This window comes from Cotesia glomerata, linkage group LG1, assembly GCF_020080835.1.
Source record: "Cotesia glomerata isolate CgM1 linkage group LG1, MPM_Cglom_v2.3, whole genome shotgun sequence".
Taxonomy (NCBI): domain Eukaryota; kingdom Metazoa; phylum Arthropoda; class Insecta; order Hymenoptera; family Braconidae; genus Cotesia; species Cotesia glomerata.
Window position 1 is genome coordinate 36,860,897 of NC_058158.1, and position 25,146 is coordinate 36,886,042.

Consider the following 25,146-nt stretch of genomic DNA (forward strand, 5'->3'; position numbering starts at 1 on the left):
AATTACTGAAGTTTATGATAAATAAAATGATTTAATTGGTGAAAGTATAAAATAAATGAATTATATTAAGAATTACATAAAAAACAATAGAATCAAGTATCAAGAAAATTATGATTAAGTGTTGTTTCAATCACAGTAATTAATATATCTATAACAAAATAATAAGCGATTGCTATTTATAATAGTTAATGCTTTTATCCTCAATTAGAAGTTTAAAAAAATATATATATTTATTATCACTGTAAAATAAAAACGCAAACAAGAAAGAGCGCAATACCAAAAAATTAATTTTGGTATTATGTTTGATTTATAAATACAGTGATATTTCCAATAAACTCTGACGCCAGAGATGATAGTTCTGGTCTTAAATCAAAATTATATCAAATACTCAAAAATACTAAATGTCATTGTATCAATTATCAATTTACGTTAATGTAAATCCCTCTTTTAACTTTAACAGAAAATTAATAATTTTATCCTAAGTTAAATAATTTTTTTTTTTTTTTTTTATACAGTGAGTCTATAATCTTGACGTCTATGCCTTGGAAATTCAGTTACATATATCTCTTCATCATCTTCCGATTCATCACTTAAATCTGAGTCAGATTCATCTTTAAACTTGGGATCGGCACCGAATTGTACCAGTCTGTTTGCCATCTGCTTATTAATACACGCGGCTAGTTGATAGGCGGTTATTCCAGCGTAGTTTCGAGTATCAAAACAAGGTCTGCATTCTTCCAGTATAAAGTTTAAGACCGACGTGCAGTTGGATTCAATGGCGATATGAAGCGCTGTTTTGCCTCCCAGTCCTTCTCTTGCTTCAAGATTGGCTCCCAGCCGTAATAACAATCGCATAATGTCTACGTGATTCTTTTTAGCGGCAATATGGATGCACATTTGTCCTAAAAAATAAAATATAAATAAAGTTAGTTAAATAAGTACGCATAAGTACCACAGTTAGGTATTTCTGTGATGAATAAATAAAACTAATAACTTTAAATGACTGTCTGGTGGCGTCTGTTGGGAAGTTATTTCTATACCCATTCATATTCTCACGAAAAGATATCGCGACTCTTACGTTTCATGGCGTACTTCCAATATTTTTTCAAACTCACTATCGTCAGCACAGACGATTATTTTTATCCCGAAAAATTTAATTAATTCGCATATTTATTTTCGCAGACATTAAATGCTTGGTTATTATTATTTTCATCATCATCATCATCATCATCATCATCATCATTGCATCGAGTATTTACGTAAAAGTATAATTTTAAACCGCTAGGTATTTTTTTCTGGCGCTTATTTTCTTAAAAATAGTTCAGCCGCATCGCTAAGATGGTTTATAGATAGAACTAGGAAGACATGGTGATTCATTATCGGAAGACTGGCTAATATTCCAAGCTTCTCAAATTAGGTCCGCTAGGATCAAAGTTTATACTAAAATAAATCATCGGAATGTTTGTGTTCGCTACAATGGCGCATAAATTTTTAATCGAAAAATTTACATTACGAATTATTTATAGTGCGTATAACATTTTTCTGAGTATGTTAATACCGTTGAGAAAGTTTTATTTACAACAATACAATGTGAGAATGCTAAATTTGGAAAGCGAGTAGGAAGAGATAGTACAGCATACTCGAGTATGATCCACCGACTTCTACGCTAGTGCTGGGGCTTTCCCAAGTCAAGAATGCCGACGAGCGCGGGCGCAAATAACCCTACAGGTATTTTAAAACGTCTAAAACATCTGGCCTGTCTCATCGTCGCGTGATGTAACTTCCCAGACCCAGACGACTTACTTCTCTGTTCGCAATTAATTTTGCTATCGTAAATTTTAAGTTATTTTTATTAACCGCTACTTTATTGCTCATGTAGCATTTATATTATTAGCGCTGAAATTTATAAAATTAAAAGTTTTAAAATACTGAAGAAAAAAAAAAAAAAAAAAAAAAAAAAACTCCAAATCCTGTTTAGTTCTATTCTTTTTTTTTTGTTAAATAAATATAAACGATTATTATAAAAATAAACCAAAAGACAATAAAAAAAAAAAAAAAAAAAAAAAAAAAAGAAAAGTTTAATGGTGGAATTTTTTATGACAGCATTAAGTCTCGCTCGTTTAACCGGGGGAAACCCGAAAGAGCCTCCGTCGAGCGAAATTCTTCATCATAAATTGTGTATCACGTATTTCCCCAAGCCCCACATACGTGTATCCTCTTTCTCTTCATTTCACTCATTAAATAAACAATTTATAAGCTAGCAAATATTTAAATAATCACAATGATATCAATAATGAAATTGCAACATATTGTTTTAAATAATATAATCCGTTTTGAATTTAAAAAGATAAAAAAAATCATCCGATACAGATTAGAAACAAGTGTTTTCGTTATGACGAATTTTATTTAAAGAGTTATCTAGGTTTGTAAGACAATTTGTCACTCCAATCAACCGAAGATAAAATTCTAAGAAAAAAAGTGGGAATACGAGGAATTAAAAGAACACGGAACTGATGAACGGGTCCTTGGCATTTAAAGTGGAAACGAGTAGCAGTCTAGTGAGAGGGTAAATAGACGTTAACAAATATAATGAGTGCAAGAGTAAGTGAAATCGAGGCCGGACATTGGCATTGGCTTTGCTAAGCCGATTGGAGAGCCATTGCGTCGCTGTTAGATGCAATATATCTATATTATAGCAGAAATTTGATCTTGAAATCGAGTTTTCATTACCATAAGTATTTAATATTTTTTATTGTGACAATATGCGTATTGTTTGATACTACATACGACAAACGCTATAAAACTCGATTTCTTGGTAAATAATTAACTCGATTATTATTCAAAGTGACGCAATGTGGGAATTCCGTGGTCCGAAGGTTGCAAATATGATAAGCCAGGCTATTATATTATAAGCCACCAGATACACACTCACTGTAATGTTAATATTAAAAGGCTGTTAGGACATTAAACTAATAGATAACGAATATTTATGGAGCAAATGCCATTATTCAGTGATAATATATTGAAACTAATCAGTAATTGCTTTTTTATAACTCAAAATTGTGTATTATTTTTACACTAAAAATTTTCAGTAGATGTAATAATAATGATGATGAGGATAATTGTTGCAATGATGAAATTTATAAGTATTAAATGAATAACCGTAAGACACGTTGAAGATCGAAAATATAACTACTGTGGGTTTCATCATTCCGTTAGGCATCGTATAGTCGGGAATTTCCCACACTTAATTGTATACATTATTCTTTTCACTTGTGTGAATAGGATTTATAAAAAAAAAAATTCTTTTATAAAATTATTTCCTGAAAAATAATTAAATTGTTACACACTTTTTGCTCTGTGTAACTACTTTTAACTAAATTTAGTTAGTTAGTTTTACCGGAAAAAATTGAACCCAGGTAGAAAGATGGGAGAAAAACAAAAGTTGTTTAAATAGAAAGTTTATAGCTCTTAATAATAGAAATTTTAAAACTTTGAAAAGAAATAAGAACTCGACGTACCTTTAAAATTTCGTTGTTCTAAATCTTGTGGTAAAGCAGGAATACGGCAGTGAGGACCCAGGTATGAACGCTCAAAGTTTGAGAGAGGCTCGGTCAGCGCGTAAGCTGATGATAAATCTCCTGTTGAGCAAGCTAAGTGAAGCGGTGTGTTGCCTTCGCTGTCTTGAATACTTGGATTTGCACCCCCGAGTATGAGACGCCGTGTGATTCTCATTTGGTTTGTCAGCACGGACAAGTGTAATGGACTCTGTCTATAGACATTTTGAATGTCTAAAAGACAAGGGTGAGGCACCATTTCAATCAGCTTCCAAGCAGCCTCTTCAAAGCATCCGTAAATAATTGCTACGTGTAATTGCCTAAAATAATTAATAAAAAATATTAATTTACAATTTTTCAAACATATATATAATTAAAAATGATTAAACTTACGTATCACCATCGCTGTTCTGTCCATAGAATATTTTCCATTTTTCCACTTCCATGGGAAGTGATTTTTCCGTAACATTATCATTTTCTTTGTCGCCAATTGGCTGAAGCGCAGGCTCTGATTGCGCCTGATTTTTCTCTTGCAGAGGATTAAGGGACACTTGTTGCAAATTCATACTCAAACTCTCACAGATACTAAGATCAAGGCCACTATCAACAGCAGTAGAATCTTTGACGGCAGTTTCGCTCTTTGAGAATGGAGCGTCCACAGCTTCCTGTCCTTCGTCGATGTAAGACGATAAATTTTCGCTGCTGAGATCCGTGGAACTCAGAATTAAATTAGCTGACGATATGAAACCCGAGTCAATGGTCCCCGAGTCCTGATCCGCTGTTTTTTTCTCGATATCTGTAACATGCTTGTCTGTTGATTGCTTTCCTTCTGATTGTCTCCACATTGTAAATAGTTTTTATCTTATTTTAAAATATTAAAAATGCTCAATCACTTGTTCAACTACTAGTACTTTATTTATAAATTGTTTGTTTATTAAAATTCTAGTGACGTTGGCACATCAGCTGTTCGTTCATTCGTATTATTATTATTATTTAAATAATTTATAACCGCACTTAAATAAATGGCTTCTATGAAAGTCCACGGTGGCTAGAAAGGCGAGAAGCATTTGCGTTTCGCAATTCTAGTTCGTTCGGTTCGTATTATTTGCTTATTATTACTAATTATTGATAAAAAAGTATGATGACAATAACAATAATTGTTATTATTATGTTGAATTTAATTTCACTACTAAAGAACACACTTTAATTTTTTACAACCACGTCCAAGAAACAAACTTGGTGCTGTTCGACAACAGACTGCCTGAAAACCCACTCGTGTGAACTTGTAATGGAAGACCAACTAATGAAAAGCAGCGCCGCCGCTGGCCGAAGTACTAACTACTGGTAAATGAAGGGAAAACCCCGATTTGGCCTCCGAGACTGATTGTTAGATTTGATTGTAACTTGACTAAAACCTATTAACTTCACAAACTTTGTACAAAATAGGACATTTATACAAATGAGGATAATTGGTATCTATTCAAGTTTGAAGTAATATCACGAGTATAGTAAGACATTGTCTTATCGATTGGAAAATCAACTAATTATATGTTACTTAAAATAGAAGACGTCCATTTGTTTGAAAAAATATTCAATAATGCATAAATTTTTAAATAATTTTTTTTTCATCAAATTAAAATAATAAAAAAGAAAGTTAGTATTTAAATTTTTTCAATTTTGTCGAATTGAGAAAAATCGAGTCCACTGTAAAATTGATAAAATTATTCAAATTTTTAAGTTTTTTTTTTTTTTTTCATAAATTTTTTCATAAATTTTTTCTTTTAATTTATTTATTTATAATTTAAAAATTTTTTTATGTTCTATAAAAATAACAAAAAATAATGAGTAAACAATTTTTTTGTTTGTAAAAATAAAAAAATAAAATTTTAATAATTGAAAAGAATTGTAGTAAAAAAATACAAATTCTAAAAAATAATTTTCCTGAATTTAAAAAAAAATTTTTTTGGCTAGACTGTACTTAAATTGGAATTTCCCATAATTAAGACGTCTGCTATTCTGAAGATTATGTAATTATGCACAGTATTTGAATGTAAGAATTAAGTACAAACATATAATTAGGTATTTTTCAGGTATAAACTCTTAGGAGCACATGGTACTTGTAAAGTACTTGAGCGCTAAAAGTGGTTGGTAGAAGAATTATTTAATATTATTTTCCTGGTCTGAGTTATTACCTGAGGGTAAGTATGGGTTTCCCCGTACTGTAACTTTTTCCCAAAGTTTATTTGAACTTAAAGGGATGCCATATGGGACTATAATCCTTACAATCAGTTACCTAAGTACATATTGTAATAAAGTAATGAAAATTTTCCCTGACCAAATTTCGGTAAATTCCCACCTTTGATTATTATTATATTCTGAGATTATGAGAAAGTTATAAGTAAATAATTAATTTGATAATGATTGATATGAGAAAACTTTTTGCACGTTTAATTTAAAGATTGTATGATAACGATAAGAGCGTACGTAGGTCTGCTAAGTAGATCGATTACGACTGATCATTGAAAAAAATCAAACTGTGACGGAGTAGGTTATTAATTGTTTAAACTTTCCTCTTTAAATAGTAATTTATATTTGTACTGTTATATATAGGAATCATTTTTTATAAAATGAAAACGAATGAAGACAATAATGATTATGTCGGGAAAATCCTGAATTAAGATATCGTCGGTAAATAGAATATTGTTTAACGCCGGGGGAAACACAACTTTTGTGATATGACGTTAAATTTAAAATGATTGTATAAACTAAAAAATTTTGAATTTAGACAACTGATTAAACGTTACCGTGACACACTCTCATAAAATATTTATTTTATCTATGGTATGTTAGTTATTCTGACGTACTTTCCATTAAAAATTGTATCAAGAATTCCAAAAACGATAAATTTTATTTATAAATAAAATACCAATTATTATGAGATCAAAAAATATATATAATTTTATTTCGGTTTTATGTTTTGTCAAATTTGACATTAGTGATTGAGCAATTTCGAAATATGTATAAGAATAATTAGCGATTTATTTTTATTGACTGACAATTGAGTAATTAAAAGTTACAAAAATTTTTAAAATAAAATTTTTGTCACGTCATGTGACATTAAATTATCTAATTGAATTTTAGATAAAATAATAAAAATTCCCGGACATTACACACATATCAATTAGAAATAAAATTTTTTAAATTATATTTAACGCTGTTATTAATAAAAGTATATCAATTTTCTACAAAATAGAATTACCAGTAGTTAAAATTAAATATATCTACACTTTATTTATAAATTTTATCTAATCACACTTACCAATTAGAGTTTGGCACAAAACAGAGCACTTGTTAAAATAATGTTTAAAAATATATAACTTAAAAATGATAAGATACCGTTTGACTAAAAAACGCACGATGAATAACTTTAAGTTTAAGATTCACAGAAGCTACTTAACATGCGACCAGCACCTCACTAGTTCTGTGATGAAATAAACGTTCGGGTCTCTCGAATAAACTACACCAACTACCCTTAGAAGTAAGACTAGTAGTATATAGTACTTTTCTGGCCTGAACTCCCACTCCAGTCTGGGATATCCCCATACAGTTTTACGGTATTTTGCAAAATATACCACCAGGATGATCCATTGTTCTATTGGTGCCACCAGCATCTGCCCGAGGAATCTAATAAAGCCGGAGTGTACACAATCTATGAGGGACTAGTAAAGTACATAGACTAGACACAGACGATGTCGGAAAATATACTTGAACCCGGCTCACGTATTATTTAAAGTTTATGTCCCTAGCTGCCATATGGAGTGTAAAAGTTATTTTTTCCTTACTTGTATATTTTCATATACGATTTAAAATTTACAAATATTGTCTTTATATTTAAGTTTTCCCACTATACATTCAGAACTTTTACTCGTAATTTTACACATTTTATTCATTGCTTCTTTTTAAATTACAGATTTTTAGTTTTAACACTTACTCGAAATTATTTACAAAGGATATTTTTTTTTAAATTAAACAATATACATATAGCATTGACGTTAGAATTTTTTACAACCAAAGACTTGAAATAATAAAAATAAACAATCTTTTCCTTTATTACTATTCACGTATAAAAAAAACTGCGATTCAATGTAAAGATTTCATTGAAAATCTTAATGGAACTTTGTATAAATGAGAGTAAGTGGGAATTAAAGCGCATTATCACAGTTATCGTTAAAAACTTATCATTCATTCGAGAATAACTTAATACATTTGTTTTTCTTTAGTTGTGGTTGTTATTTTTCACTGAAAAAAAGTTATTTTTAATATAAAATTGTTGAACACTAAATTTAATAACTTAAAGGTCAGTTTTTCATTTCAGCACAGATCGAAAACAAATTTTTATTTTTACTTAAAATTTAAGTAAATCTTCTAAATTTTAATTTGCTTATTTTCCTTTATAAGTACTAAATTTATTAATAAAAAAAAATCAAAATAAAATTAATTTTAACAAAGTTTTGTGAATTATGAAGTGAAAAAAATTGAAAGTAAAATTAGAAATATTGTATGGAATAATTTATGACATGTTCATATTTATTAAAAAATAATAAATAAATAATCAAGTAATTGGCAATTTTTTTTACACGGAAATTTCAGCGATCTTCTATTTCGTAATAGTTAGATATCACTTTTTTTTTTTTTTTTTTTTTTAATTATAGTACTTGTCAATTGATCAATCAAGATCTAAAGTAAAATCATTGGCGAAATGACAACTTTATAGCCAATTGAATCAAATCAAGTCAAAATTAAGATTTTGTTTCGACTCGGGAAGACAAAATTTTATTCAATATGCTAAAATATATTTATATATTTCATATTTAGAAACGTTAAACGCCTTAATTTTTATGTAATTTAAATTTAAATATTTTATTTCGATAAATTATTAGGCCAAAAAATTCTTGCCTTGACAGTCATTTTTTTTCTTTATCTCATCAGTATATGACATTTAAAATTTTCTGTTGTAGAAATGAAAGAAAACTTTAAATTTATCAATAATAATTTTATATTTTGTACAAGATTCGTTTTGAATTATCATGAAAGTTTGTTTTTAAATTAAAAAAAATCCTGTTTTACGCAATTAAAATATGTATGCAGATAAGTATACACATTTGTTCATGAAATTTTTTTAACATATAATTTATGAAAATTAAAAAACATGCTTTTGGAATTTTCAATGTATCTCTGAATATTATCAGTATATGAAAATAAATATTAGATAGAATGATCACATGGATAATAGGTAAATGCCAATCCGATTAAATTTGGAATCTGTGCAAGTCAATACGATAATCCAATTAAATTTCAAGTCTAGATCTGAAAATGCAATTCAATAAAGCACTCGGTAGAGCGGGCGGATAAAAGCTATAGTTATATAAATACTAATGATGTGTAAATAATATTGAAAAGTACATAATTATATTAAATTAAGCCAAAATTATTCGAATGTAGTTAAATAAGCCCTAATTGGACGTTATTTTTTTAAAATTAATTAATTTTGTTTTTGTTTATGATAAACGTAAATTTTTTTTTTAATATTTTAAAGAAAATATTCTTAAATAATTATTAAGATATAAATTTGTAGATTAAATTAGATATTTGATATTTTTTTTACAAATTCTTTAGCTGGGTTTTATCATTCTTCAGCTTAAAAAATTTTAATTTTAAAACATGCTTATTAATTTTCATGTCCAATCTGCTGTGTAATTGAAAGAAAATATGGACGTACTTATATATTAATTGGGTTAGACCAAGTATATTGACTTACAGCCCGAGATAATATTGGTTTTCTGATCGATGCTTGGTAAATATCAGTTGAAATTTTGAGGTAATATTAAATTATTGTTAGATACTTGGTACTTTCAGATATCGTTGATAAATTGAGTAGCTTGAACAGTACTTTCGAGTGTATTTTGCCGATGAATGGTAACAGTTGATAAAGTTTGCAAACTCCTACTACGCCGAGGGCCTTGGACTTCTCGGTTAATTTTATATGTATTACTGAGGTCAACATCGTTCAAACTTGTTGTAAGGTATTGTTCCTGTTTAGTGAGCGACTTCCCGGGAGCACAATTTGTTGCAGAAGCTCGTCCTACAATTTTTACCGTCGACAAGTTTTTCAACATATAGCAGCGTCGATGTGGGCTGTGGCGACTGTTAGAGCTGTCATAGCCACTGCTCGAAGTTGCATTACGCTCTGGAACATTTCTGACGGTTGCAAGTTCAGCTTCTGCAATAATTCCAGCTACCCGGGGTGCTCTTTGAATTCGCATTCCCCGCTGTTTTATGCTTGACCCCAAAATTATACCCGCACCTTTGGCACTCTGTAATCAAATGCAATATTCCAGTCTATAAATTAATATACTCATATGAAAAGGAATAACTCTGGTGAATAGCATTTCAGTTTTTCAATTAAATAATAATAACTATATATTATGTGGTATCATCAAAGAATTTCTATATTAGAATTCTTATTCAAATTAAAAAATACATTAATCATTAAATCATAAAATATGGATTATTATTATTATTATTATTATTAAATTAATTTATATACCTGTCATCTATAAATATATTACAAATTTGTCATCAATCATCCAATTGTGAATGGAATACATTAATAAAAAATAATAAATAAAGCGCCATTCAGCCACACCCGGAATAGATAGGTAAATTTCTTAGACGAATATGATAACAAAAAAAATAAATAGGATTTGTAGTGGATGTATAAAAGTTATTTGAAGATAAAAATTGAAAATTAATTTTATGAAAAGTAAAAATTTCTAAGTTGCAAAGTACAAAAAATGTTGTAAATAATAGTTTAAATAAAAGACAATCGTGTGAATTTTCAGACAAGTTTTAACAATTACTTCGATAAAATTTATCAAATTCAAACTTTTTTGGAAACCCAAAAAATCATTAAACGGCTACTCGCAAGCTGACTCGCCGATTTTATTTATATTACAAGCATACACAGTAAAAAATTTTATTTATTTATTTATCGAAACGCCCTTCGGAAATTTTACATTAAAAAAATCATTTTACGTAAAAAAATTTTTGCGTTAAATATTTAACACTTTTTTTTGTGTTTATTTAAGAAAATTAATACAAAAAAATGTAAAATATTTAACAAAGAATTTTTTACTGTGTACATAAGTAAATTTTGGGTACAATTCTCTTCTTTGAAATAATTTAACAAAATAAAATAGATTATAAGAAAATTCTTAAAGAACAAATAAATTTTCCAAAGAAATCTACCTGGAAAAAAAATAATAATAAATAAATTTATATATAATAGTTAATAGTAAATAAAAAAGTAATTACCTTTCGATTGGGTTTAGATTTATCAGATTTTCCGAACCGCCGACAAAGAATCTTCTTCACACTCTGACGGAAATTGCGTGTCATGAAGCAATAGACCACGGGGTTGAGTGCGCTATTGGCATGCCCAAGATACAGGCAATAAGGAAGTAAAACCGGAATCACTCTGTCTTGATCTACAAATAAAATTTCCCAACTGATCAAATAAACGTTTGTTTACACTCTGACCAGTACAAAAGGGCCTTACATACGACGTCGAGGTCAACAAGCAACCGCAGGACGTTGTACGGTAACCAGCAAAGTGCGAAGAGGATGGCGAGAATCAGTAAAATCCAAGCTACCCGCTTACGCTCACGCATCAATCTAAAACCCTTCAAGTTTTAAATACCTTTATTAATTAAAAATTATTATCAGTAGCGTATTTGTATTAAATTCTCATCAAGGTAAATATCATTTTATCGCTAAATATATAATTGTGTTACTTATGAATGATTTTAATCTTCATTACCCGAAGGATTGTTTTATCCCGTAAACTGCTTATTATTATGATTAAATAATGCATCGGAACTATTCAAGTCAATACTGTGTATCAAACATTTGTTAATTATTAGGGAATTCTGAATAACTATAGTGACATTATAATCAATTATCAATATAAGGGTATTTTTTTTGCTTATGGACTCAAAAATTTCTTTTGGATATAAAAAAATTTCTCAGTTTGGAAAAAATTTTTATTTCAATTATAATTACCTAAAAAAAAAAAAAATTTTTTTTCTTCAACAAATAATGACAAACATTTTTTCAAATTTTTTTATAGCTTTGAAAATTACACAAGTGACATTTATTAAATTAAAAATTTTTTTTTGTTTTCAGCAAACAGAAGAAAAGTGGTCATTGTCTGTGGGATTTATTAAAATATATGAGTTTAATATTTAATCAATATTTCTTTTATCATGTTTCAAAACAAATGTGTTCTAATCAATATACATATATTATTCCAAGTTTGTTTTGTACGATTGAGTACACTCAGTTTTACAATATATTAATTAAAAAATAATATTTTGGGATGATACTATTGCTGGGTATATTGATAATGTCTAATGTCATACTTTTTTATTAAAAATTCTGTTTACTAAGTACTATAGTGTGCATCATTAAATAGTCTGATTGTTTATTTATACCAAAAATCACCAACTTTACACAAGAACAAGTTTAATGAATTGGTTGTTGAGGCCCGGTAAAAGATTTGATAAAAAAACAATTTTAGATAAAAATTCGCGTTGCCTGTCTAAAATTGTTTTTTCCCAAATCAAAACAAATTTTTAGTCTAGTCAACAAGTTGAAAAACGTGAAAAATAGAGATAAAGGTCCGAAAAATAATGAGCGATGGCTCATTCGATTCGGAATCACCTCTAGAAAAATTTTTTTGAAGGATTTTGGTGCAGGTAAAAAATTGCAATTGTTATTAACAAAATAAGATGAAAAAAAAAATGATATTTCGTTTTTTGTTAATAACTCGAAAAATATTAACAATTAAGCAATTTTGAAAAAATCTAGTTAAAGAAGAGGAAATTTCCAATAAAAAAGCCTTGACTCCCGGAACTCTATGTCCATTATTTATAATTTTAATTTGACGTTGAAAATAGGGCTCCGCGCGGCTGTTACGGCATGCGCGCGCCGCCGCTAAAGAGAGTTCAGCAATAAAAATAATTTTTTTATAACATAAAATGTGATTTTAAAAATTTGAAAAAATTCTAGTATCTTTTTGACACTTGAAAGAATCGAGCCCTGAAAAAAAAAAGTTTAATCACCATTTTTCAAAAATTTATTCAATTGTTAACTATCAAATTTTTTCCCAATCTCCATTGGCATAAACAATGGGATGAAAGGTATAAATAATTGGCCTATAAATTTTAAACTTCGTGGAGCCCTTTTGAAATATGTACTTTATAAGATCCTGCGATAAATTTTCATAAAAGTTTATTATTTTGTTAATTATGATTTCTTATAACTATTGAAAAATTAAAAAGGCCATTCGGCAGCCGAAATGGAAGTAGATTTCATGATGAATAATAAAAATACTACTAGGATTGCAAACGAAAAAAAAAAAATAAATTTCTGTTTGATTAAACAACAATGACATCAAAACGAATGCAAAAGTAAAATTTCATTGAATCTGTCTGAGAAAGTAGGTGATTATTGGCCTAGACTGATAATGAGGTACACAAATTAAAGCTTATTTGATAAGCTTTCAGATGCCATTTATAGAATTTTAATAAGATATCGCGTTCAATTGTAATTGCACGGAAATACGGTAAAAGTGAAAATTTTTGCGATTTTTGAAAATTTTTGAATTGCTATTATTCCTAAACTATTTAATTTGGAGAAATAAATAAGTACAAAAATTAAAGCTTATTAAATAAGCTTTCAAATGCAATTTACAGAAATCCGATAGGATGTCGCATTCCATTGTTATTGCACGGAAATAAGGTAAAAGTGAAAATTGTTTGCGATTTTGAAAATTTTTGAATTGCTCTCATTTCTAAACTAATCGACAGATTTAGCTCATCTTAGAATTTAACCTTGGAAATCATCCTAAGAGTAAGTATGTTACGTTTTATTGAGATCCGTATAGAATTACGGGAGTTAGAGAAGAGACAATGCCGATTATATCGTATATATTAGGGTGTGCCAAAATGTAACTTCCGTGGAGAACCTTTTAAAATTTGAATTTTGAGTTCCACTTTTAACAGCAGCTGTGTTTGGGCATTTCCTGAGATATTTCGGGTTGAGAGAATTCATTTGATTATTTATAGGATTTTTAACAGGAGATTTAATTGGGCACTTCCGGCCAAATTTTGAATTTTCACCGGAAATACCCAAACTAAGCTTCTGTTAAAAAATTCTATGAAAATCAAATACATTGTCTCACACCAAAATATATCAGGAAATGCCCAAACGCAGCCCCTGTCAAAAGCGGAACGAAAAATTCCAATTTTAAAAGGTTCTCCACGGGAGTTATATTTTGGCACACCCTAGTGTATATATACATATATAAACTTTTGAACCATATGCATTTTCTGAATCCGCTTGACGAACTGAGTCGAAATATAGCAAAATTTTTCAAAAGTTCCGTCATGAGGACCAATGCAATAGTTAGATTTCTATGAAATCTAAAAATCTAAAAAATGCTGATAAAAATTTTTTTTCAATTAATATTTAGCTATGTCTGTTTTCACATTAAACAATGGCAGTAATTAACATAGGTTATGCATTTTTTACGTAATTTTTTTATAAAATTGTTTTAAGCAAATAGAGAAATTCAATATTTTTGAAAAATTTTTTTTTGCTATTTTGTTGTCTACAAAAAATTATGATTTAAAAAAAAAATTTTTTTCTTAATTTTAATTTTTAATTGTTTAAAAATGATTTTTTTATATTTCAATTGTTTAAATAATTAGTTAAGAAAAAATTTTGCTTTTAAAAATCATAATTTACACTTTTAAATAGTTTGGCAAAAAAAAATTTTTTTTTTTATCAATTATTTAATTGTTTATTAGTTTAACAATTTGTTATAAACAAATATTGACCAACCTTATATTCTTTTTCTGAAGCAGAAAAAAATTATAAAAATAGCTTATATAAAAAAGTGCAAAAAAAAATTTTTTTTTATTTATTATAATACTTTTTAATATCATACGATACGATAATTATAGCGCCTACTTGATTTGTCAATTAAAAAATTGATATATCTTTTAAACTATTAGAGATACGATAAAGGACATTCAAGTCTTTTTTATAGAAAATGAATTTCTCTTTCAGATTAATTTAAGATCAAGTTTGTATCTATTGTCTATTAGCATTTGAAAAAATTGTTTTTCTTAGTTTTTTTAAGATTTCTCAAAATCTACTGATCCGAATCGGTCCAAATCATACTCAAAATCTAAGTTTGGCCTAGCCCTTTCAAATGGCACCAACTTTGATAAAATCGAATCAGCCGTTCAAAAGTTATAAGCGGTTCACATACTTTCACACACACACCTGCGGCAGAGGAGAAACTGCTACCAGGCGCGTCTCCCCGTAGCGGATGGGAGAACGCTCGCTGTCCTTGGATGACACTAGGTCTCTTAGTTAATGAGGTACAGAGGGTTGGAGCCAAATAAAATATGCTCCCGTGGACAAAACTCTCCCCCTTTAATGGGTTGGTCACACTAACTGACCTAGCAAGACGATTGTTCCCTGCTGTAACTCACTGGGAGTGTCCGGAACCCGTGTCGATTATTTCCGACGATGCGGGCCACGGCTGATGTGAGCTTGCTCCGCTGAGGTGTAAGTTGCAGCAGTGGATCAGGAGCCAGTCACTTCGTCGGGCCTTGATCAGGAAGTACGCAGTGAGTGTTAGAGATCGAAATCTTCACCGCTCCGAGCGAGTCTAGTCCGTCCGTGTATTCCGGGACTGGCTAAGTGTCGACTAGGCCTCAGGGAACTGGGGTAGGAGTACTATCTCCGAGGGTACACCCGTTCCTAGTTATGACAACCCGCTCCACTCCGTACGATGCGCTGGTAAATAAAAAAGTATGAGTAATTTACAGGAAATGAACAAAAGTGGAAACGGGCTTCATGCCCAACAAGCAGCGATTGAAGCAAGCGCTGAAATGAAGAGAACGCAAGCGCTGGAGCGCCTCGAAAAGCTGACCATTGAGCTGCAAGAGTTTGTCCAAACAAAGGTCAATATCTCAGTGCAAAAGCGAAGTCGACCGGTCTAAGCACTGCATAAGGTGCGGAAAAGAAGGACACAAAATTGCTGATTGTAAAAATCCAGCTAAATGTGAGCTGCGCGTTGAACGGCACGGCGTAGAAAAGGTGGCTCACTATGCAGGCATGAATAAATGCCCCGTCTTCCAAGAAGCGCTCCAGAAGATGACAAAGCCAAGAACATAAAGATATTGCAGCTCAACCTCAATCATTATGAGGTTGCGCATGACCTGCTCATGCAAACTGTGCGCGAATTAGAGGCAGACGTAGCACTTATAAGTGAGCCTTATAGACACCTGAGTAACCAACCCTGGGAATCCGACAGCACTAACAAAGCCGTCATCTGGTCCTGCGGTAAATGTCCTTTTCAGAGACTAGTCTCTCTAATGAACAGTTTGAAGACTTCCTTGATCGGCTAACTGAGGACGCAAGAAAACACTTTCCCGTGACAATAGCTGGTGACTTCAATTCCTGGGCAGCAGACTGGGGCAGCAAGTTCACTTATACACGTGGAAAAGCACTTCTCGAGGCAATGGCTACACTGGACGTGATCCTTCTTAACACCGGTGACACGCCAACGTATACTAAGGGAGAGGCATACTCAATTGTCGACCTTACATTTGTCAGCAGTTGCTTAGCTCGAAGAGGTTTTTCTTGGAAAGTATTGAACATCTACACAACCAGTGACCATAGTGCGAAACTATGGGAAATATCAATTGGCCAGAATCTAACAAGAGTCAACAAGAACGCCAGCGCGGTTGGGTGGACAGTTAAATCTCCAAGGACCTAATGAGAAGAGTCACCCAGGCTTGCGACGCCAGTATGTCTCGGAAACGTGGCATGAATTCAAGACCTTCGGTGCACTGGTGGAACGATCACATTAGCATTCTACTTTCAGAGTGTCTTAAAAAAAGAAGAAAGTCTCAACGTGGCTACAGACGACCTAACTCCGCAGAGCTGTTGGCAGAGTATAAAAAGGCCCGTCTAAAACTAAACAGAGCCATTAAAGAAAGCAAAAGACGCTGCTGGAAGGAACTGGTCGCAGAAGTAGAGAAAGATCCATGGGGAAGACCGTATAAGGTTGTTATGACCCACCTGAAATGCCAGCCAATGCCATCACCTACGTGTCCACAGCTCCTAGAGAAGATTGTTACTGCGCTGTTTCCCCAACAGCCGGTATTCACCTACAAGTTGGAGCAGCTCAACCCTGAAGACATCCCAACTATCACGTTGGATGAGTTGATAGAGGCAGGCAATCGAGTAGGGAATAATAAGGCGCCGGGATTGGACAGAATCCCTAATATTGCCCTGAAATCAATCCTTAGGGCAGCACCGGTATTATTCCTGGACGTTTACGATACATGCCTGAAGGAAGGGACTTTTCCCCAGAAGTGGAAACAGCAACGGCTAGTGCTACTTCCGAAGGGGAAAAAGCCGCCGGAAGAACCGTCATCCTACCGACCACTCTGCATGTTAGACACGGCCGGCAAGATATTCGAGCGCATAATTCATCAGAGAATAGAGGCTGTAGTCGATCTACTCCTGGCAGAGAACCAGTTTGGTTTCCGAAATGGACGGTCAACTCTGGATGCGATCAAATTGGTTGTTAATACAGCCAAGGATGCAATCGCCGGAACGAGATGGAAGGGTGGAAAGAAGAAATACTGCTTGGTGGCTGCTTTGGACATCAAGAATGCCTTCAACTCCGCTAACTGGGACTGCGTTATGCGGGCTCTAGAAGAAAAAAACGTACCAGGATACCTTCGCAAAATGGTAGCGAGCTACTTCACGAATAGGGTTCTGAAACATGACACGAAGAACGGTACGAAAGAGTACGAAATCACCGGAGGAGTGCCACAGGGATCAGTTTTAGGTCCTCTGCTATGGAACATCATGTATGATGGCCTCCTGAGAATAGCATTGCCTACGGGAGTCAAACTTGTAGCATATGCGGATGACGTAGCTGTCGTGATCGTCGCAAAGCACCTCGAAGAGATAGAAATGGCATTTGATATAACATTCAGACGAGTCAATTTGTGGATGGACATGGTGAACTTGCAACTAGCCAAGCATAAAACCGAGGCAGTGCTCATCACCAGTAGAAAAACGGTAGAAACTATCAAGTTGAGAGTCGGAGAACAAGAAATCATATCACAACCATTTATCCGTTATCTGGGAGTGATGTTGGATGCCCGACTCAACTTCAAGCAGCAGGTGGAACACGTCAGTGCCAAAGCGTCAGTAGTGAGGGCTAGTCTCGCACGGCTGATGCCTAACATCGGAGGCCCAATGCAGAGCAGGAGGCTACTATTGTCATCAGTAGTCACATCAGTGCTTACTTACGGAATAGCCATTTGGGCTGATGCACTGGAAACCCAAGAATCATGGAGAAAAGCTGGACCAATATATCGACTGAGTGCCCTACGAGTAGCTAGTGCTTTCCGCACTATATCAGAAGAAGCAGTGTGCGTCATTGCCGGAACCCTACCTCTTAGAGTTCTAGCAGAGGAAAGACGAGCCCTTTACCAACGAAAAAGGTCAACTGCATTGAGCCCTGAAGAACTTAAAATTGAAGAACGGCAGAACAGCATAGGCCGATGGCAACTACAATGGGATGCTGCAGAGAAGGGTAGGTGGACGCACCGCCTCATACCTCGGATCGACATTTGGCTTAACCGGAATCACGGCGAGGTCAATTACTATCTTACGCAGATGTTGTCGGGACACGGGTGTTTTCGAGAGTATCTACACCGCTTTAAGCACAATGACTCTTCGGAGTGCCCGTTCTGTCCAGGAGTTGCTGAAGATGCGGAGCACGTCTTCTTTGTATGTCCTTGTTTCGATCCACAGCGTGAAGAGTTGGAGAGAATCCTGAACCAGAGAATGCAACCAGATTCACTAGTGGAAGCAATGTTGTCATCAGAAGCTGTCTGGAACGCTATCAACACGTTTGCAACAGAAGTCCTCAAAGACTTGCGTTCCACCGAAAGAAGAAGAGCAAATATCAGAAGATAGAAGGAAGGTAGTTAACACCTTAGCCACCAGAAGGAAGAGCAGTAGCTAGTTCCTCCCCTCACGAAGTAATGCTTGACGGTGGTTCCCATGAGGGATTAGAGGAAAGAAGAAAAGGGGTTTAGGGTTTAGTGAGTCGGGGCGTTAGCGTCGAGTTTTAGTATGACGCTGCGTCGAGTTTTCACATATCCAGGCAAAACAGCTATGCCTGGAATCCGCAAAAAGGATTCCCCCCGCTGAAAAAAACACACATACAGACATAGTGACAACCTCGCGGGAGTAAATATTCGAGTTCATAAATATAATTTTCGTGTAGTTTTGAGCTCTTAGAGCTCAAAAGTCTGATAGAAGTTGAATAAAACACTATTTTTTGAATTTTCAAACCGCAATAACTTTTGAATGAATTAACCGATTTTCATGCGGTTGGTAACATTCGACGCAATTTTTTAAATTCTATAATATATTTTCATACACAAATTGATCAAACCGGAAATTTCGGTGTGATTCGAAAAAAACACTTTTTTTCGATTTCTTTCGTCAACGATAACTCACGAACGAATCAACCGATTTAGACCGGCTTGGTGGCGATCGACGTGGTTTTTTGATGTTAAGAGCTGATTAGTTTTTGGAATTGATCGGTCAAGCCGTTTGAAGGTTATGAAAAAAAAAACCACATTCGAAAAAAATTTTTTTCGCCGTTTTTTCAAGATTTCTCAAAATCCAACGGTCCGAATCGGTCCAACTCGTATTCAAAATCTAAGTTTAGTCGAATACATACATGTTACATACATACATGTTACTTGTTACCAGTAGTAACAAGAAGTAGGTGTCATGAGACACAACATGGACTGGATCGAAGTAATGCTAACGCGGTTCCGATCCAGTCTTCCCTGTAACATCTATGGTTAAAGGAGAGGGGAGGATGTTTAGTCGGTATTGTTACAAAATAATATTGACTTCTGAGTCCGACATACCCAGGCAAACACCTAGTCCTGGCACCAACACCAAGTCCTGGCATACGTAAATGTATTTTACCTCTTGTATATAAAAAAAAAAAAAAAAAAAAAAAAAAAACATACATACATACATACGTACAGACACCATCGCGGGAATAGTTAGGGAAGCTTCCTAGTACCTCAAAACGTCGAGATCTGATGAAAACTCGATTTTCGAAAAACGGGGTAAAAACAATAACTTCCCGATTTTTGAAAATTTTCAATTTTCTTAGCGGGAAGTTAAAAAATGATATCCAGACTGTATGCATGCGTATTTATATTATCACATATTTGAAACTCAGTATCTATGAACTGCTACTCGCATTAATAGTTAATGGGAAAAATAGTATATTTTTTTTCTGTAAAAATATTAATGTACATTAATACATATTCAACTGTTTTAAAACGAATTAGAAACGATTCACAAACACCTACCAACTACTAGAGTGGTTACGTTTATTACAGGTAAATATTTTTTGTAGTATAAGGACGAAAAAAATGTCGATTATTATTGGATTACGAAAATAAATAAAAAATAAAAACCTGTTGTGAGCTTGCACTTCCAGCGTTGCAATCGTAATCAAATGGCGGTTTTCTGGCACACAAAGTCCGACCCATTAGTGAATACGCCAGGATTACGACAAATCCTGGATAAAAAATTTAAATTTATGAAAAAAAAAAAAAGGAACAGAGATGAATATGAAAAAAAAAAAAATAATAAATAAAATTAGATGATATATTGTAAAATTATGCCCACCGGGAATTGCGTAAACTAGTACGAAGCAAAAGGTTCCAAAAACGTGCGCGTGAATCCCAAGGGGTTTAAAATCCTCCGAGCAAACTAGAAGACTAGGTGGTTCGAGGATTTTCAGGCTTTCATTCTCTGCTGCCATCACAACAAGAGTTAAGTTTAATTGTAAATCTAGATTTTCAAGTGATACCTGAATACAAAATTAACATATTTAATTATCATCAACTATACAAATATATGTCAGCTAATTTAGATTTAATGGTGACATTTCGCGTTATATACAAATGCCATAAGGGCGTATAATAATTATTTGTTTTAATGGAATTATAAAGACGTACAAATTATATATTATTATTATTATTATTATTTTGTCGAAATTTGAATTTTTTTGATACGCTCTTATGACATCTACGACACAATATATTTTGACATATACACACTGAAAAAAAAAATTAACTTGATTCGAGAGAAAAATTCTTGAACCAAGAAAATAATTTTAAAGAGGGTTATTTTTTTGAATCAAGACGAAAAATTCTTTAATCAAGTAAAATTTCTTTAAGTAAAGAAAAATTTATTAGTTCAAGAATTTTCCTTCTCAAATCAAAAAGATTAAGTTCTTCAAAATTATATATACATACTTGACTCAAGAATATTTTTTTTTCTATGTGTGCATAATGAAAATGAGATAAAGTGAATATTTGTTTCAGTTTGTTAAATTTTGAGCTTTTTGTCTTACCGCTTTTAATAGTGGAGCAAATATAGTGAGCGCGATAAACCAAAGTGTTATTATAGTCATTATAGTGGTTTTACGATTGAACATTCTATGCAGATCCATTGGGCTTCTGACAGCCAGGTATCTATCAACACTCATGGCTGTTATCGTAAATACAGAAGCTGCTACAGCAACACCTTTTGAGGAAAAAGCTATTTTATTATACATACTGAGTCATTATGAAAGTATATAAGAAAAAACATCTAAAGAGCATTAAAAAGGAATGGAAAATTATTGAAGAACATTTATAATTGGCTACAAGAATTTTAATGTAAAGAATTTAAAAAACAAAAAAGACTAATTGACACAACGATCATTATTCCGCTTGCCAGACTTATTAAATTGTTAAATTTATTTGGTTGAGCAAATAGTCTCGTTAGATTATCGATTTTATACTACTGCTACGAAATAAAAGTTAAAGGTCATAATGAAACAAAACTCAGCAGCTTAATGTATACGTGTACCGTTGAAAAATGAAGGACTATCTCTACTTTAATCAGGCAATCATCTGATCACCATTCAGATAAATTCATCCCTGAAAAGATCTTTTTTTTTTTTTCTTTTTTTCACTTAGTTTGTTTCACTTACCCTGGAGATAGTAGAAAAGCTTACACATTATTTCACCGTAATTCCATATTATCGAAATAGCCTGGCTTACGGACATAGGCATGCAGATAAGTGTCACCAAAAGGTCAGCTATCGACAGATTTACGACGAAATAATTTGTTATGCTGAAAAAAATTATTTTATTCAGATTTATGGATCTATATTTTATTATTTTAATCACTATAAAAATAATAACAATAATAATAATAATAATAGTACACAATAAAATATATGTAGTCGAGTTTAAAAAACGTTATATGTACACACCTACGTGTTAATTGATATTTGGTTTTTTTCATGGATGAAAACATAAATACAGTGGCATGAGTACAATGGTACTCAAAGAACCCAAATTTCTTGAATTGTCGGAAATCACCCGGAAATTTTACAAATAATTTTAATTGAATTCTATCTCTATTGTTCAAAATTGTTTCATTCTTGTTATTATTAAATATTACTAATCTTGAAGTTGACAATTTTAGCACGTTGTATATAGAAAATTAAAAGCATAAATAATTTAACATAAACAAAATAACATTTATCAAAATAGTAAAATTTAATATAAATACATAGTCAATTGAGTAAAAAGATTCGGTAATAAAATGTCTAAAAAGAAAAATAAAAAACCGAAAACAATAATAACTTAGAAATTATTATTGAGATTTTAAATTGTAATCTGTTAAATAATTTGTATTATATATTAATTGAATAAATATCTGATGATGCCTGTAAGGACAACAGGCGAAATATCGCATAGAAATATTAAATAAAAGTGTGTTAGACTGGATTGCCAATATACCCACAACCACAAATGAAATATACACTTTGAAAAAATTACTAAAAAGCTACAGCAAAGCAATATCAATTCAATTATAGAATTATTTATCTCTTAGACAAAAAAGCAAAAATTTAAAATGAAAATTCTTTTATGAATATAAAATAATTTTTTTGAAAATTTATGAAAATAAAAACAAACATTAATAATTAAAAATTTTGTAAAACTGTCACCGGCAAGCTTTTACATATAGAGTATGATGAAAATTTAGTCATGTGGCTACAAGCTTTAATAAATATTACAACAAGTTGCATGATTGATAAAATTGACCAAATATTGTCAACATCGAATATTGTAACCATCAAATATTGTAAACATTCAATATTGTAAATTTTTAATAGTTAAAATATTAGAAGGTTTTCAGTATTGCAGGTAATTTAAAAAACTCGTCAGGAACATTTTTTTACATGTCATTACATAGATATTTATATTCAATATAATATTGCTTCTTACTAATTACAATAATAAGAAGGTACATATTTAACTTACAGCCGGAAAAATTTATTGAAGAAACTGTGGGAAAATATTTCTGAGCAAAGAAAAAAAATGCTAATAGGAGTTTACATTTTGTCACATACATATATATACCACCAGCAAAAATACTGTTGCCTCTCAGAGCATCATAAATTCTACCGCTGTGAAACTTTATGACTCGCCTGGTAATAATAATTTCATAAGGTCCTTGATGTTTTCACGTCAACACATCGTACACACGTGTGTACCGATCTATCCTAATATTTATAAATAAACATGTGCATTATGATAATGTTCGTGGGAATGGTTTTCCGTGAGAAAAAAAAAAAGTCTCCGAGTGTCCAGAGAAAATTAAAAATAACATTACTGTTTAAAAAAAACATATTCTTCTTAAAAAAAAATTTTAAATTATAAATAGCATAAGAAAAATACCTGCGCATATGTTGATATTTAACCACAACAGTGATAACTATTAAATTAGCAGTGACAGCAACAACAATTGTCGGAATGTACAGTGATATCAAAAAATAATCCGCATCGTTCTGCAAGCTCTTATAGAAGTTATCAAGAAGTTCTGATATCTTCTCTATTTCTAGACTACTGTTGATATTTCCTTCCCGCTCGGAGGTCACTCCGCCCAAAGACACCTCCATTATTCCTACGTGATCAAAATATTTATGGTCAATCGCTTTCACCCCTCGTATTATTATACTCGGATGATATTATTTATACGGATAAGCCTGTGTGTATTATAACGTAAAGTGCATTCTAACACGAGAAAAAAACAAGGGGTCGTTTATTATTTGGCTTTAATAAATTTATCTTGCTTTAAAATTTATTAGTAATTAATTGAATTTCACCTTACGCGTAAGCCGGCGTTTATATACTGTCTAATAAATAACTTTTCATCTTATTTTTTACCCTCTGGTAGTTCGTCGCTAAAGAAAAGTGATGATCATTACCGGTGCGGTAGTGGCAAATGAGAAAAAATATTTTACGACGAAAGCAATAAAAAACAATCTTCGGCTCGATTTAATTTTTATAAAATAACTAAATATATATAAAGAGCTAAAGTTAATTGCGATAATAAAAATGTATGCCGTACTTGATTTATTTATACTTATAAATTAATTTCTATCGATCTTGACGTATCCAATTTATAACATTGTTCTATCATTATTCACTCTAAATAAAAATAAAAATACAGTATTGAATTATGATTTATTCCAAGAATAATCTGCATGCACGTGGGTAAATAATCGTATGTATACTTACGTCAAAATAATTTAATCGAGTGGCTAAGAAAATTAAACACAATCACTATTTATTGATTCATTATTAAAACACAAAATTTCAGGTTGTAATTTTTTGAGCAATTTTATAAAAATTGTCGCTGGGTTTTTATTTACTTTATTTAACATTTTGATGTGAAATTTTTGTTAAAAATTTTTTTTTTTCTACTTTAGGAGATGAACAACTTGAGTGATGAATGAAATAATAAATTTATCTTACACCTGAATTCAATCACGACAGATGATGTATGAATGTCTACGGCAAACTGATAGATAAAATGAGGATCACAAAAAATAAGTCTGATGCACGAATCTGGAGGAATCGCGCGGGAGCTTTCGGGAAACGCATGCGCTTTCATTGTTTTAATCGTAGGTATATTATTGAGCAACAAAAACTTATTTAATTTTTTTAAATATCATTTTTATTAAGTATCTATTAAAAAATAGATTGCTAGTAGTGTATTAATTATTCTTAAAGATTAATAATAATTAATCGTTATCTTTAGCCCCGTTATTAAAGTGTATATTAAAATTTTCTTAGGTTCACTAAAGTTTATGTTACCAAGTTTTGATTTCTTTTAATTTTAATGAATGCTGTTTGCATGCTAAAAAGAATGTTTTATCAAGTGTAATCGTGGGAATACTTTAAATGGTAATTTTATGAAAGAATTATAAAAGAAACTTAAGATTTATATTGTTATATATTTTATGATCTCAAGTAGCATT

General features: G+C 31.6%; 2 protein-coding genes across 2 annotated transcripts; both read right to left on the bottom strand.

Moving 5' to 3' along the window:
* Positions 1-416: 416 nt before the first annotated feature.
* LOC123275215 (NF-kappa-B inhibitor cactus-like) lies at positions 417-4,814 on the bottom strand. Its single transcript, XM_044743181.1, has 3 exons — positions 3,951-4,814; positions 3,522-3,877; positions 417-902 (listed from the first exon to the last, which is right to left on the bottom strand). Exons 1-3 carry the CDS (start codon positions 4,400-4,402, stop codon positions 508-510), a joined length of 1,203 nt encoding a protein of 400 aa, XP_044599116.1. The 5' UTR covers positions 4,403-4,814; the 3' UTR covers positions 417-507.
* Positions 4,815-9,134: 4,320 nt separating this feature from the next.
* On the bottom strand, positions 9,135-24,698 carry LOC123268215 (RYamide receptor-like). Its single transcript, XM_044733143.1, has 9 exons — positions 24,404-24,698; positions 23,561-23,786; positions 21,802-21,944; positions 21,178-21,350; positions 20,448-20,631; positions 20,234-20,337; positions 11,176-11,299; positions 10,932-11,104; positions 9,135-9,931 (listed from the first exon to the last, which is right to left on the bottom strand). The coding sequence occupies exons 2-9, from the start codon at positions 23,779-23,781 to the stop codon at positions 9,470-9,472; spliced, it is 1,584 nt and encodes a 527-aa protein (XP_044589078.1). The 5' UTR covers positions 23,782-23,786; positions 24,404-24,698; the 3' UTR covers positions 9,135-9,469.
* Positions 24,699-25,146: the final 448 nt, after the last annotated feature.

What these genes read in the sequence shown, in the direction of transcription:
- LOC123275215 (XM_044743181.1), bottom strand. Translation starts at nt 4,402, where the DNA reads ATGTGGAGACAATCAGAAGGAAAGCAATCAACAGACAAGCATGTTACA. An exon ending in CAGAACAGCGATGGTGATAC is followed by an intron (nt 3,878 to 3,950) that starts GTAAGTTTAATC and finishes TAATTATTTTAG; the next exon opens with GCAATTACACGTAGCAATTA. An exon ending in AGAACAACGAAATTTTAAAG is followed by an intron (nt 903 to 3,521) that starts GTACGTCGAGTT and finishes TTTATTTTTTAG; the next exon opens with GACAAATGTGCATCCATATT.
- LOC123268215 (XM_044733143.1), bottom strand. Translation starts at nt 23,781, where the DNA reads ATGGAGGTGTCTTTGGGCGGAGTGACCTCCGAGCGGGAAGGAAATATC. An exon ending in AAATATCAACATATGCGCAG is followed by an intron (nt 21,945 to 23,560) that starts GTATTTTTCTTA and finishes AATTTTTTTCAG; the next exon opens with CATAACAAATTATTTCGTCG. An exon ending in AATCTAAACCCAATCGAAAG is followed by an intron (nt 9,932 to 10,931) that starts GTAATTACTTTT and finishes ATTTGATTACAG; the next exon opens with AGTGCCAAAGGTGCGGGTAT.